This window comes from Pseudozyma flocculosa (genome assembly GCF_000417875.1).
Source record: "Pseudozyma flocculosa PF-1 unplaced genomic scaffold scaffold00023, whole genome shotgun sequence".
Classification (NCBI taxonomy): Eukaryota; Fungi; Basidiomycota; class Ustilaginomycetes; order Ustilaginales; family Ustilaginaceae; genus Pseudozyma; species Pseudozyma flocculosa.
This window is the reverse complement of record NW_006920891.1, coordinates 133,795-146,986: the sequence shown is the minus strand read 5'-3', so window position 1 is coordinate 146,986 and position 13,192 is coordinate 133,795. Positions and strand designations below refer to the sequence as shown.

Here is a 13,192-nt window from a genome sequence, read left to right as displayed (position 1 = left end):
CTGGTACCGCGACTGTCGGCACGGGAGGCCGGCAACGAGCGCCAGGTCCACCGTCGACGCCATCGCCTCGGTGCCCCAGATCGCCCAGCCGGGCGCCGCCACACCGCGCCGCGGCCGGCGTGTCGGCCTATGAGCGCGGACGAGAGGCTGTGTGTGGCTGGTGGTTTGGCAGGAGCCGTGTCAGGCGTAGTTCTCTCCCCTTGCATTGAGAACGACGAGGATGCCTGGATGTGGCGAGCCCGCTCGCGAGCGGTCCGACCCGTGCGTGATGCAATCTAGAATCTAAGAATCTGATAGGGCGGCGCCTCTCGGGTCCGACCAATCAGGGTTGAGCATTTTGTTCAGGCGGGGCGGCTTGCGCCATCCTTCGCAAGCAGGCCGGGCTGGCTGGGCCTGGCTGGCTGGCTGGCTGACTCCACATCGCCTGCGTGGCCTGCCAGACGCTTCTTTCCGTCTGGCTGCTGAGCTAGACTCTCTCCTCGACGACCACCACGCCGCAACCGTCTTGCACATCGCCGCCACAGCATCACACATCGACCGATATCACGTCCCCACCTGCACAGCGCACCGCCGGAACCCGCGCCGCATCGTTACCACCTTCGCACGACACTCGACAGCTCCCACCATGTCGCTCGCCACCTCCTCGACGGGCGAGTCGGCCGTCCTGGTCCCGGACGCCGCCTCGTCCTCTTCTGCCGCGGCGAACGCAGCTCCCTCGAACCTCGTCGAAGTCACTTCGCCCGAGCACTTTACCGAGCTCATGCAGGCCGACCTCACCCGCGTCTCGCTCCTCAACTTCTGGGCGCCCTGGGCCGAGCCCTGCAAGCAGATGAACGACGTTGTCAAGGAGCTCGCCCTCAAGTACCCGCAGGTCCTCTGCCTTGTCGTGAGTGCTCGGTGTCTTCGCCACTGTCGAAGCAACGCTGTTCTGGCAGGTTCCGAAATGGCCCCTCCGGATCGGCCCGCCGTGCCTTAACTCCGAGGAGCCCCCTGCTGATCCAACACCCGCCCTGTCCTCGTTCCTCTTGCCCTGCCGCACTACTACAGATCGAGGCAGAGGCCCTCCCAGACGTCTCCGAGTCTTTTGACGTCGAGGCGGTCCCCTCTTTCGTCCTGCTCCGCGGCCACACGCTCCTCTCGCGCATCTCGGGCGCCAACGCCTCTGCGCTCTCGGCAGCCGTCGCCTCGCACGCCGCCCCGACCCGAGCTGGCGGGCACCAGTCCCTCTCACGCACCTCGGCCGCACCCCGCGCCGCCTCCGACGTCTACGTCGCCGCTGCCGGCTCCAACGGCGGTGCTGCAGTCGCTGACGACGATGAGGAAGAGGAGCTGAGGCAGGAGACGGACGAGGAAATCTTTGAGCGGTGCAAGAAGCTCATGGAGAAGGAGGACGTCATGCTCTTCATGAAGGGCGACCCGGATACGCCGCGCTGCGGCTTCAGCCAGAAGACGGTCAACCTCCTCAGGCAGGAGAATGTCAAGTTCGGGCACTACGACATCCTCAAGGACGAGAACGTCAGGCAAGGTGGGTTGCGCTCCGTTGCATTGCATTCCAGACGTGGCTGGGCCCGGGCTCGAGCCTCGACTGGAACAAAGCGACATAGAAGCGCCACACTGACCACCTCGCATTCCCTCGCCATGCCGTTCCGACCCTCTGCAGGTCTCAAGAAGCTCAACGACTGGCCCACGTTCCCGCAGATCATTGTCAAGGGCGAGCTGATTGGTGGGCTCGACATCCTCAAGGAGCAGATCGAGACGGGCGAGTTCAAGGAGATTCTCGAGGGCTAGACCAGATGGGTCGGTGTCACTTCGAGCCTCTCACCTCGACACTCGTCATTGGCGACGCGAGCTGTATTCTACACGTCCTCTTCCACCCGTCGACCTCGCTCATCGTCAACCACCGATTTGTCGGCCTCGTTCGTGCCGGTTCATGTCGTCATTGGCGCCTCACAGCTGCCATATTTCGACGCCCAGCCAGTCGTCCCTGCGCCAGGACCGACCATCTCCATGGCTGTCAAACGTCTTTTTGACTTTGCGGTGCGGGATGCGCTGGAAGTCGAGGCCAAACTCGTCGCGCGCCACGGCGAGGGCCGCGTCGATGGTCGCGCCGTCTCGGCGTTCAAGGGCGAGCAGGATGTGCGGTCTGCTCGGGCTTCTTGTGGCGCGGCGGCCGTGTTCCTGCTGCTCGTGAGTATGGGGGCGGTCGAAGGCCGAGTGGGAGCGGTAGAGGTGCGAGAGGGCGCGGATGAGGGGTCGCACCAGGCTGGGCTCGTAGACGGTGTCGGCTGTTAGGATCAGGTCGAAATCGGGCGTGGTGCCTTCGGTGGCCCGGAGGGTGCGTGTGACATCAGCATAGTCGTCTTCGTCGTCGAGATGTTGATCTTGATATTGATCGACGCCGCCACCGCCGTGGTTCGGGGGCCCGGCGATGTTGCCGCGCCTTGACCAATCCCAGTCGTGCGGGGGGCACGTCCAGTCGAGTTGGCGCACCTCGAGCTTGCCACCGGACGTTGCCATGGCGGGCAGGAAGCGAGCCGTCCGAGTGTTGCGACGCAGGACGGTGGAGAGGACGGGCTGGATGTCGGTGGCGATGACGTGCCATCCGAGTCGGGCCAGCAGCAGCGAGAGGAGGCCGGTGCCCGATCCCAGCTCGATTGCGGTGCGCCGCCCTCGTCGTCCGTCCCGTCCCTGTTGATCTTGCTGAGCCGCAGCTATCGTACCGCTGTGACGAAAAGAGAGGGAGATGAGGTGGGAAGCGAGCACCTGGGACGAGAGCCAGAGCGACGAGCCAGTCGAGTTTGACGTGTCGGTCTGTGCGAGGTCGAAGCTCGTGTCTGTTGCGACAGGACGCAGCAGGGATGCGTGAGTGGACCATGCGAGAATACAGTACGTCCGCGGCCATGACTTCGTGGCGACGATGACTTACGGAGGGAAGGAAAGTGATAGACGAGCGTCGAGAGGTGCTTTGTCATGTGGGCGGGTCGATTGACGCCAGCGGCTTGGTTGAAGGAGAGCGGCTGCTCATCCTGGGATCCTTGACCGCCATCGTCGATTGCATGTGTGCTGGTGTCGTCGTCGTCGTTGTCGTCTGTGGCAGTGGTGTTGACGTTCGCTGCTCTGCGGCGGGTCCGCATCGAAGAGGGCGAGGGGCGAAGGTGACGGTGTGGAAGGAGGCCGGGAGGAGGGCAGGAGAGCACCGGGCAGGCTGGCAGGTTGTGGCAGTGTCACGTGCGCCCACCCTCCCCGGAAATTTGCAGAGGCAAAAGGCGGGCAGCCAGACCAACAGCCCGACGCGCGCGCGCCAAAAAGACCAACACACCCACACGCCACGCCACGCCACGCCCACGCCAAGCTGCCCTCGGAGGCTGCCGCTGCTTCTCTTCCACCACCACCACCACCACCACCACCATCGCCTTCTTCGACATCCCTGCAACTGCCAACCACCTTGCATCGCAGCATCCCCATTTGCCACACACCGCACTCGATCCGAACACACACTCTCCGCACCCTGCACTCCACGCCGGTTGGCCCACCGACCAAGGCAGCAACCACCCTCCCTCCCTCGGACCACGCCGCTTCATGCCACCACCCAGCTCATCCATGGCGTCCTCCTCGGCGGGCGCAGGCGCAAACGGCGGTGGCGCTAATGGCGGCGACAACTACTCGTCCTTCCCCGCCGTCAAGACCGAGGAGCTCGTCGCCGTCCTCAACGAAATGGGCCTCCTCATCGGCGCAGAGGACATCGTCAAGCCACAGGGCCACGTCGCCCACCGCGTCTTTGTCGCCTTCCTCGAGTGCCTAAGCGGCACAAACCAGGAACTCATGGAGAGGACAAGGCAGTCGACCCTCGCTCAGACAGAGTACAAGGTGCGTCCGCGCGGTCCTCCTCGACAGTCGACCCTTTCACCCGTACATTGCTGACTTCCGCTTGTGCCCTCTTCCTCTCCCTGTCCCTGCCCGCCCGGCTCGCACAGGAGATGTACGAGGATGGCCTCCAATTCCTTATGCTCTTCCGCGAAGTGTACGTCGTCCGCTCGTCCTCTGCGTATGCCGGCATCCTCGCTGACACTGACAGCTTTTCTCCCTTGCCCTCGTCCCCACCGCCGACCCGCTCATAGCCGCGAGATGATGGCGGCGGCCACCATCACCGACTTCCACCTCCAGGATATGACACGGCCCAACCCCAAGCGCTTCAAGCGCCAGATGTCGGCCCTCGTCAACTTTTACCGCTTCCGCTCTGACCGCATCGCAGAGTTCGAGGAGCTCATCACAAATTCCGAGGACCTCGAAACCAGGCGCAACGAGCTCGAGGATGATATTGATCAGAACCGCTCAGAGCTCGACCGGATCAAGTGAGTACGCCGCTGGGTTGGGGCCTCTCGTGAGTGTGCCGCCATCTTCGACCGGAAGGCTGACGCTGCTCCCCCGTCCTTTGACGACCTCGCACAGGCGGCAACGCGAGATTGACGAGCCAAAGGTGCAGGCGCTCAAGGCGACCAACGCCCAGGTGACTGAGAAGCTCATGCAGGCACGCAGGCTGCAGGACCGGCTCATCAACGAAATCGACGTCCACAAGTCGGACCGAGAGCAGCTGGTGGCCAAGCAGCAGGGCCTGTTTGAGGAGAAGCTGCGGCTGACGGAGAAGCTCACCTACCTCAAGGCCCGCGTCGTGTCCAGCCCGAAAAAGATGAAGAGCACCGTCACCGAGCTCGTCGAAAAGGTCAACCAGGACACGCTCAGCCTCTCGGAGAGCGAGAAAAAGGCGCGCGACTACGAAGAGAGGCTCGAGGTGCTCAACAACCTCGATGCGGTGAGTCGGCGGCGAGCGACGGTTGGGCTGGCCGAGCCGGAAAGATGTGACTGACGCTGCTTGCCGGGACCTCCTGTCCCTCCCTTGGCGACTGCACAGGACCTCGAGGCGTGCCTGGTGGCCATGGAGCAGGTCAACGCCGAGCTGCTGCGGACGTCGGGCGAGGAGCGCGACTTTGAAGACACGGCAGCGCTGTGCGAGACGCGCAACCACGAGTCTGAGCAGCTCGAGCACCAGCTGCAGCAGACGACGCGCAAGGTGACGCTGGCCATTGAGAAGATCGAGCGGTCGAAGAAGCTGCTCGACGGCAAGATGGAGATCCACGCCCAGAAGATGGAGGCGCTGTCCGAGGAGCTCGAAAAGATCAAGGCCGTCAAGCAGGAGCGACTGGCCCTCGCAGACATCCGGCTCAACGAGGGTGACCAGATCGAAGACAAGGTGAGCAGATCCGCGCGCGCAGCCAGGCGAGAGCGAGCGGGCGGCTTACCGGTCCTACTCCCACCTGCCCGTCTGGACAGATCAACGAGCTGCGCCTCATGTACGACGACTACTGCTCGAGGATGCACCGGCAGAAAGAGTCGATCGAAAAGGCCGTCAGTGAGTAGAACCCCACTCGGGTCGCGATGTGCTGGCTCAAGCTGACCCCATCCCCTCGCCGGTCTGTTCACCGCTACCGTTTTCCCTGGCTCGCCAGCCGTGTACATCAGCACGCTCACCAACACGCTCGACCTGGACCGGTTCGAGGATGCGACATCGCTGCAGGTCTAGATTGCCGCGTGGCGCGCTCGCCTCCTTCTTCTTCGCGTGCCCCTACCCGACCCGCCTTCGCCTTCCGTCCTCGGGCGCCGCTGTGTATGATACCACTTCTTTGTTCCCGTCCTGCCCCGCTGCCGCGGATATGTTGTACTTCTACGCGATCTTCCGACTGGCGTGGTGAAGACGCCATCCCTGCCTTTTGAGACGGAGCAAAGAGGTCCGCATGGCCAGGCAGCAGCCGCGATGTCGCCATTGCCAAGACGTGGCGCAGATCTCGAGGTGGGGTCTGGACGTGGGGCTCCCCGCCCTGCCCTGCCCTGCCTTTGGGTTTGTCGCGTGGCCGCTGCGCCGGGGGCGAAGCTGGACCAAGCCACGTGGCGGCGACGATCCCTACTTACCTTCGCGGGCACACCGACTCGGGATCTTTCCTCGCGGTGAACGGAGCATGGCCAAAGCAGGAGCGGTGAGGATCACCTCATTGTCCCGTCGTGCCACGCACGCGCGCCTCGTTGCTATTCATGTACCGACCCGACCCGACTCATCCTGAGCCAGACGCTTACTGTATGTAGCATTCGGTCCGACCGACCGGTTCGGAATGCTCGCACAGCAGTAGCGCTGCACTGCGCACATCGCACGTCATCGTTCGTCTCGGCCCTCCTTGAACGCCGTGGCGATGGTGATGGTGATGGTGTGTCGGCTTCGGTCCTCATCCCTTGCTTGGCTGAACGGTCGGTCGGGTTAAACGGCGAAAACGCCGCCCGACCGCCCGCCCTCGAAAGGAAAAAAAAATTCGTGAAGGAAAACCTCCGAAGGTCCCGAGGGGTTTGGGCGATGGCGCCATCCCGCAAGGCGGCGCGGCGCGTCTGTCGAATGCCAAGAAGAGACAGGTCTGCTTTGCCATCCTTGCAGGCGATTCGAGCAGGATCATCGGCTGCAAAGAGCCCATCGAGGAGAGGTGCACGACGAGCGAGAGCAAAGCCGTAGACTCGGTGGTCGCTTGCCATGCAGACGGACCGATCTCTGTCAGAGAATGGCCGGACGCCCTGTCGTCCTGAGCTGATCATCGCGTCCGGTTCAACCATGGTCCCGCGCCCCGGTTTGATCTCGTCGCTCGACTTCGAGAGGACCGGCCTTGGCGCTCTGGTGGCGTGCTCTGATGGATGCTCCACTTTGCCCTGCCTTGCCTTGCCTCGCCTTGGGCGGCGTTCCATCGTTGGCCGTCGAAGGCGGATGCGCTCGTTCGATGGCGCCATAACCGTCCACTCATATCTGCCCCGGACCGCGACCACGATGCTCCCCCCGCGCTTCCCCGTACGATGACCTCCTGTATACCTACACTGAGGCTCCACATCAGAACGGAGCGAGGAGGAGTACTTAATGAATCGCATCTGATGGCCGTTCCATCGTTGTCGAAGCCATACCGAGCCCCCTCCCCCTCGCCCACCCTATTGTCTCCGCCCTGCCTCGCCCTGGCCGACGACTTCACCATGACTGCCGCACTGTCACGATCCCAGTCGCCCTCTGAGGTGTCTCAGAAGTCGCTCTCGACTGCGGCCGAAGGGCTGTCCAAGGCGCCCGACGCCCAGCAGCACGATGCCGAAGGCTACGCGCCCGGCGACGACGAGCGCGGCTCTCTGCCACAGGGACGCCAGCTGGGCCTCGTCTCGGCCACGTTCCTCATCGTCAACCGCATCGTCGGGACGGGTGTGTTTGCCACGACGTCGACGATCCTCGACCAGAGCGGCTCGGTGGGCATGAGCCTCATCTACTGGGCCATCGGCGCCGTCATTGCGCTGGCCGGCTACCTCGTCTACGCCGAGCTCGCCTCGGTCATGCCCCGAAACGGCGGCGAGCTCAACTACCTGCAGCACATCTACCGCAAGCCCAAGTTCCTCGTAGCCAGCATGTACGCCGCCCAGGCCCTGCTGCTCGGCCAGGCCGCGGGCAACTCGTACGTCGCGGGACGCTACCTCCTCACCGCCGGCGGCGTCGCGAGCGAGTGGGGCGCGCGCGGCATCGGCGCCGCCGTCCTCGTCGTCGTCCTCATCGTCCACGGCACCCTGCTCAAGTGGGGCCTCCGCTTCCAGAACGCCGTCGGCCTCCTCAAGCTCGTCGTCCTCGTCTTTATCTCGTTTAGCGGCTTCGCCGCCCTCGCCGGACACACAAAGGTCCAGCCCACGCCGCGCAACTTCGACGACGCGTTCGCGGGTACCCGCTCCGACGTCTACGGCACCGTGTCGTGCATCTACAACGCCGTGTGGTCCTATGTCGGTGAGCAGTCCGTTTGTCGCCCGTTGCCGCTCCGCTTCCCGGCTACCTGCCTCCACCCTCCACCCCAGCTGACGAGTTCCACTTGCCCTCTCCGTCCCCTCGCTCTTCGCCAGGTTTTTCAAACCTCTTCTACGCCCTCGGCGAGGTCAACCGCCCCATCCGCACCATGAAGATCGCCGGTCCGCTCGCCATCGGCGTCATCGCCACGCTCTACATGCTCACCCAGATCGCCTACTTTGCCGCCGTGCCCCGCCAAGAGATCCTCGACAGCAACCAGGTCATCGCCGCCCTCTTTTTCCGCAACATGTTCGGCCGCACCAGCGAACGCGCCCTCAACGTCCTCGTCGCCCTCTCGGCCATCGCAAATGTCTTCTCGGTCGTCTTCAGCCAGGGCCGCCTCGTCCAGGCACTCGGACGGGACGGGCTCATCCCCCTCGGCCGCTTTTTCGCAAGCAACCGCCCTTGCAAGGCCCCCCTCGCCGGCATCAGCTGGCACGTCCTCGTCACCCTCATCATCCTCCTCGCTCCTCCCGCAGGAGACGCTTACGACTTCGTACTGAATCTCTCCACATACCCAGCAAACGCTATCAATCTTCTTGTGGCGACCGGGCTGCTCTCGGCGTACATCCCGGTGCGCTACCGACCAGGCTGGGCCAAGCAATGGGCGCCGCCGCTACGCGCGTCGTGGCCGGTGACGCTGTTTTTCTCGCTCGTGTCGCTCTTCTTGGTCGTTGCGCCGTGGATCCCGCCGACGCAGGCGAGCGACTCGGTGTACAACTCGATGTGGTACGCCATGGCGCCCGCCGTGTCGGTGGGCATCTTTGCCGGCGGCGCCGCCTACTGGGCCCTCGTCTTCCACGTCCTGCCCCGATGGGGCCGCTACCGCCTCGAGGAGCGCGACGACGTCCTCAGCGACGGTACGCCCATCCGCATCTTTGCCAAGGTCAAGTAAAGGAGCTTGGCTGTAGTAGCTATACCCCCCCATGTTTTCTCTGCTACGATGATATGGTAATGGACGACGGTGTTTTTTCTCTCGATTTTTAGACGCGTCAGGCTCGCCGTAAGCCCTGGCCAGAGCTCGCAGCCTCACGGCGGGGAGTGATGCGCTCCGTCGCCGCTCATTTAGCCTCGCCAAGGGCCCTGGGCGAGACTATAGTCCGCGCCGCCCTTGCAGCCACTGTCCAGCTGGCAGATGGCATTTGCGCCGAGGATCGACTAGCCTTGGTTGTCCAAACCGCGTGACTTCCCGTGCCACCCTGGCGGCACGTTGCCTGTAAGCGATACCCAAAGGACAGCAAAAGAATGTGACGGCACGGCAAGCAGACCGCCATCGCCTTCGTCACTCAAGCCCCAAGCAGCTGCTCAGTGGCAGATGAGCGGATCGGATCGACAGTTGGACGAGTTCGCGGAAGACAACACCCAGCCAAACACGTCTTGCCGGCTAGCTGGAAGGTCCGAATACCGAACCGTCGAGACGCACAGTCTCGCTCTCTCCAACGCAGCCGTCTGCACAAGCCAAGAGCGAGAGCGCACGCGCGAAAGAGGGAGGGGGGGGGGGGGGGGGGGCAAAGTGCAACAAAGATACTGATGGTGAGAGGGGCGATAGCGCTCCCCCTCTTGCTAAGCAGGTTTGATTTCATGTACGATGACGGCCTCTGAGCTGGTTGCCATCCAGCCTCGGTCGCCACTGGCCGTGATGAGGAAGCGGCACGTAGGGTCAATGAGGATCTGGGAGATGGCGGCACCGTGGTGTCCCGCCACGATGCGGAAGGGCACCCTCCCCAATATCGTCTCCTCCAGATTAGATGATGGTGGTGGTGGTGATGTGTTCCATAGCCGGATATTGTCGTAGGATCCACTGTGCGCGATGCAAAGAGCAAAATAGAGAGAGGGAGCGAGCGAGGGGTCAGTACCGATGAGGGTCGAAGGCGAAGGGGAGGAAAGAAAGAGCACGGCGACGAACCAGATGATGTGTTTGCCGTTCGGCATGGCCGCGAGAGAGGTGACGGGTCCGCTGTTGGAGGGCAGCTTGAGCGATCGATAGAATTTCGGATTCGCTATCCCTGCCCCTCCGGCCGCGGTCGAGGAGGTGTCGGGGAGCATGCGCATGTCCCACTCGTCGACGCTCTCGTTCCTCCTGCCGACGTAGATCCGGTCCCCATCGGCGTTGAAGATGGCAGAGGCACACCACGGCGGCGTCTTTTCCGGCAGGCCGAGCGCGCGCACGCCCTTGGCCACTCCGTCGCTCGTCGTCGTCGTCTTGACGCGGCGGTCCCACAGCAGCACCTGCCCGGCGAGCGAAGACGTGAGCATGACGTCGCTGCTGAATGTCGACACGTCGTCGTCGAACCCCGAGTGGGCCGAAAAGCCTCCAAACGCCGGCTTCGGCAGCGCCTTTGGCGTCGCGTTGGATGGTGTGGCCTTCGACGTCGTGGAGCTCGAGGTGCCATTGGCCTTGGACGAGCCCGGGATGCTGAGCGAGGATGCACCGGGGAGCGATGCCGGCTGCTGCTGGCTGTTGACGCGAGACATGCTGCCCGACGGCAGCGCCACCCCAGCCCCGAGCAGGGGCGTCTTTATCGGCGAGAGGGACGACGACGATGGATCCGGCGTCTCGGTCGATCGACCCGGTAGCGCCACGCCGCCGAAACCGCCCCCGCCGCCGCTTGCGCCCGAGCCGGCGCCAAAACCCATTGCTCTGCCCGCCAGGGGCATGTCCTCGTCCGAAGACTGGTCGTCGTCGTCGTCGTCGCCCTCTGCGTCCTCATCGCCGTCTGCATCCGCGTCGCCGTCGGCGTCGGCTTCGGCGTCCATCCCGCCGCCGTCGTCGTCGTCTTCGTCGTCGCCATCGTCGCCGAACAGCGAGTCGTCGCCGTCGGAATCGTCCTTGGACCCCTTGGGCGTGGTGATGCCGTCGTCGTTGTCCGCAGCGCCGGCACCGCCCGGCTTCTTGTCCGCCGTCGACCCGGCTGGTCCTGGTCCTGCCCCAGCCCCGGCACCGTCGCCCGTCGCGGCTGTCGAAGGCGGCGTCTCTCCGCCAAACAGGTCCTCATCGTCCGCGTCCGCATCCGCATCCGCATCCTTGTCATCGCCGCCGCCGCCGCCTTGCCTGCCGACCGCGGAGTTCGCGACGGCAGAGGGCGCGTCGCTCTGGGCGCTCTCAAACTTGGACTTGGCGTCCGTGTCCATGGAATGCGGGTCCCCCGCCTTATCCCCGAGCGCGAATCCGAGGCTGGCGTTGAGCTCGGCTTCAAACGCCAGCTCCTCTTCCGTAGGGTCGTCCTCAGCCTTGTCCCCTCCCGCCGCTTTCGACGTGCTGGCTCCGTCTTTGCCGTCGGTCGGCGATGGTGGCTTCTGCGATGGTGTCGGCGACGGTGCTCGCCCTGTGGCTTCCTTTACCGCCGCCGCCGCCGCCGCCGTGTTGTCTGTGCCGGGCCCATTTGCGGAGCTTGGTGGCTCGCCCTCGAGCCCGGCTTCCGTCTTGACTATGGGCATCTCCTCGTCGGCTGCGGCATCGCCGCCCGAGGGTCTGGATGCCTCGTCTTTGGCCGTCGCGCCCCCGCCACCCGGCCCGTCCGGTATTGGCGCAGGAGACCTCGACTTTGACTTCAACTTCGACCTGTCCTTTGCCGGCGAGCGAGGCGACACTTGCCGCTTTGCCGTCGGCGAGGTCGGCCGTGACCCGTCTGGCTTGCTGTCTTGGGCTCCATCTCCGGGCTGCATGCTTGCACTTGGGCCCGGCTCGCCATCCTCTGGCCCATCAATATCCATGGCATCCGGATCCTTGGCCGCTGGTGGATCGGTCGATCCTTGTCCTAACCCCTTACCGGGGCTGGCGCGGCTCTCAGGCGCGGCCGAGGCCCGTATCGAGATGGTGGGCGTATTTGCTCGAGACGAAGACGAGCGCGAGACGGCTGTGGCCGGATTGCGCTGGACGACGGGTCGAAACGAGATCGACGAGACCTGTCCTGCATGGCCCGGATAAGAGCGGACGACCTGACCGGTATGGAGGTCCCACTGATGGACGCCGAGATCCCAGCCGCCGCTGATGAGCTCGGTGTCGTCGTTCGCGAGGGCAAGTACGGATACGGGGCCCTTGTGCTTTCGAAAGACGTGGCGGGTCTCTCCGACGTCGTGGCGGATGCCCCAGAGGTGGATGTTGCCTGACTCGCTGCCGCTGAGTCCCCAGAGTGCGTCGCTGTGGCATGCGAGGCTGTGGACGACGCCGAGGGGGCGGTCGCGCTCTGCGATGGCGTCGCTGCGGTTGGGCGGGACCTCTTGGTTGGGCCACCAGGCCGAGAGGACCCCTCCCCGGGTGATTCCCTCGACGAAACCATGGCGGACGTTTTGGGTGAGCATGCTCTTGCCGTTCATGGTCGCGTGTAGGTCGTAGCGGCGGATGAAGCCGTCTGCGCCGGCGGAGAGGAGGCAGTTGCTGTCCTGGCTGAGGGCCATAGCGTGTACCTGGCAGGCGTGGGGTGCGGCGGCCATGGGTTCGATCTGGTAGGCGTTGGTGGAGAGGCACTCGGGCGAAGGGTGGAAGAGGCGGCGGCGGGCGTGGGCCTTTGCGAGGTAGTCTTGGCCTGCGGGGCGCGACGAGGTGCGGTGGTGCTGATCTGCTAGAGCCGATTGCGCGCGCGAACCGTTCGGGCCTTGTGGATGGCCGTCAGTATGAGGATGGTGGTCGTCATCTGCATCATGAGTACGGCCGCCGTCAGCGCCGTCGTCTCCGGACTCGTCTGCCGAGTCGTCGTCTTCGTCGTCGTCGTCGTCATCGTCGTCGTCGTTTTCGCCGTCGCCATCGGCATCGTCATCGCCCTCTTCTTCGTCGTCGTCTTCGTCTTCATCCTCTTCGTCGTCGTCTTCGGCTTCGTGTTCTTGATGACCGTCTTGGCCTGCGGCAAAGGGGCCCGTTGTGCGGACCGGGGGATTGGCATGGTTTGGTGGTGGTCGGCCGTGGTTGTGTTGGTATGGGTCGCTGTGAGATTGGATGTCATGGTCCATGGCTCTTTCATCCGACGACGGCGACGAGCCCGGCGGGTCAGCGAGAGGGGGAGGAGAGAGGGGGGAATGGTGGTTGTGGGAAGTCGACAACAAGGCCCAAAGAGGTGGAGGAGGAAGGTTGCAGGTCGACCCGAGGGTCGCGGCGCGTCCGCATCCCGATCTCGAAAGGGCCCCCGATGGCTAGCTTCGTCAGGTCAGGTCAGGCAGGGCATGGTCCGTGTTGAGGGGGGCCCAGCGGGCCTGGAATAGGGGAAAGCGGAGGCCCTCGCATCGCTGCCTGGCCTGGCCTGGCCTGGCCCAGCATCACCTCCTTCCATCATCACCACGTTCAACCAGCCCCTACCGCGCAGC

At 64.4% G+C, this 13,192-nt stretch overlaps 6 protein-coding genes across 6 annotated transcripts in view; 4 read left to right on the top strand and 2 right to left on the bottom strand.

Annotated features, from left to right (window-relative positions):
• The window catches only part of PFL1_06011 (uncharacterized protein), a gene marked incomplete at both ends in the record, with an annotated part of 4,106 nt that extends 3,973 nt beyond the window's left edge, over nucleotides 1-133 (top strand). Inside the window, one exon of the mRNA XM_007883549.1 lies at nucleotides 46-133. Within this exon, the coding sequence (XP_007881740.1) occupies nucleotides 46-133 (88 nt within the window). The remainder of the gene's footprint in view (nucleotides 1-45) is intronic.
• Nucleotides 134-625: 492 nt separating this feature from the next.
• PFL1_06010 (uncharacterized protein) lies at nucleotides 626-1,788 on the top strand (the record flags this gene model as incomplete). The annotated part of the gene is made up of 3 exons (XM_007883548.1): nucleotides 626-886; nucleotides 1,048-1,525; nucleotides 1,661-1,788. 3 exons carry the CDS (start codon nucleotides 626-628, stop codon nucleotides 1,786-1,788), a joined length of 867 nt encoding a protein of 288 aa, XP_007881739.1.
• Nucleotides 1,789-1,947: 159 nt separating this feature from the next.
• PFL1_06009 (uncharacterized protein) lies at nucleotides 1,948-2,972 on the bottom strand (the record flags this gene model as incomplete). The annotated part of the gene is made up of 2 exons (XM_007883547.1): nucleotides 1,948-2,834; nucleotides 2,927-2,972. The coding sequence occupies 2 exons, from the start codon at nucleotides 2,970-2,972 to the stop codon at nucleotides 1,948-1,950; spliced, it is 933 nt and encodes a 310-aa protein (XP_007881738.1).
• A 628-nt stretch (nucleotides 2,973-3,600) lies between these two features.
• Nucleotides 3,601-5,578, top strand: PFL1_06008 (uncharacterized protein; the record flags this gene model as incomplete). Its single annotated transcript, XM_007883546.1, has 7 exons — nucleotides 3,601-3,867; nucleotides 3,975-4,021; nucleotides 4,119-4,352; nucleotides 4,450-4,810; nucleotides 4,910-5,248; nucleotides 5,329-5,407; nucleotides 5,505-5,578. The coding sequence occupies 7 exons, from the start codon at nucleotides 3,601-3,603 to the stop codon at nucleotides 5,576-5,578; spliced, it is 1,401 nt and encodes a 466-aa protein (XP_007881737.1).
• Nucleotides 5,579-7,053: 1,475 nt separating this feature from the next.
• Nucleotides 7,054-8,789, top strand: PFL1_06007 (uncharacterized protein; the record flags this gene model as incomplete). The annotated part of the gene is made up of 2 exons (XM_007883545.1): nucleotides 7,054-7,837; nucleotides 7,951-8,789. 2 exons carry the CDS (start codon nucleotides 7,054-7,056, stop codon nucleotides 8,787-8,789), a joined length of 1,623 nt encoding a protein of 540 aa, XP_007881736.1.
• Nucleotides 8,790-9,457: 668 nt separating this feature from the next.
• PFL1_06006 (uncharacterized protein) lies at nucleotides 9,458-12,841 on the bottom strand (the record flags this gene model as incomplete). The annotated part of the gene is made up of 2 exons (XM_007883544.1): nucleotides 9,458-9,695; nucleotides 9,801-12,841. The coding sequence occupies 2 exons, from the start codon at nucleotides 12,839-12,841 to the stop codon at nucleotides 9,458-9,460; spliced, it is 3,279 nt and encodes a 1,092-aa protein (XP_007881735.1).
• Nucleotides 12,842-13,192: the final 351 nt, after the last annotated feature.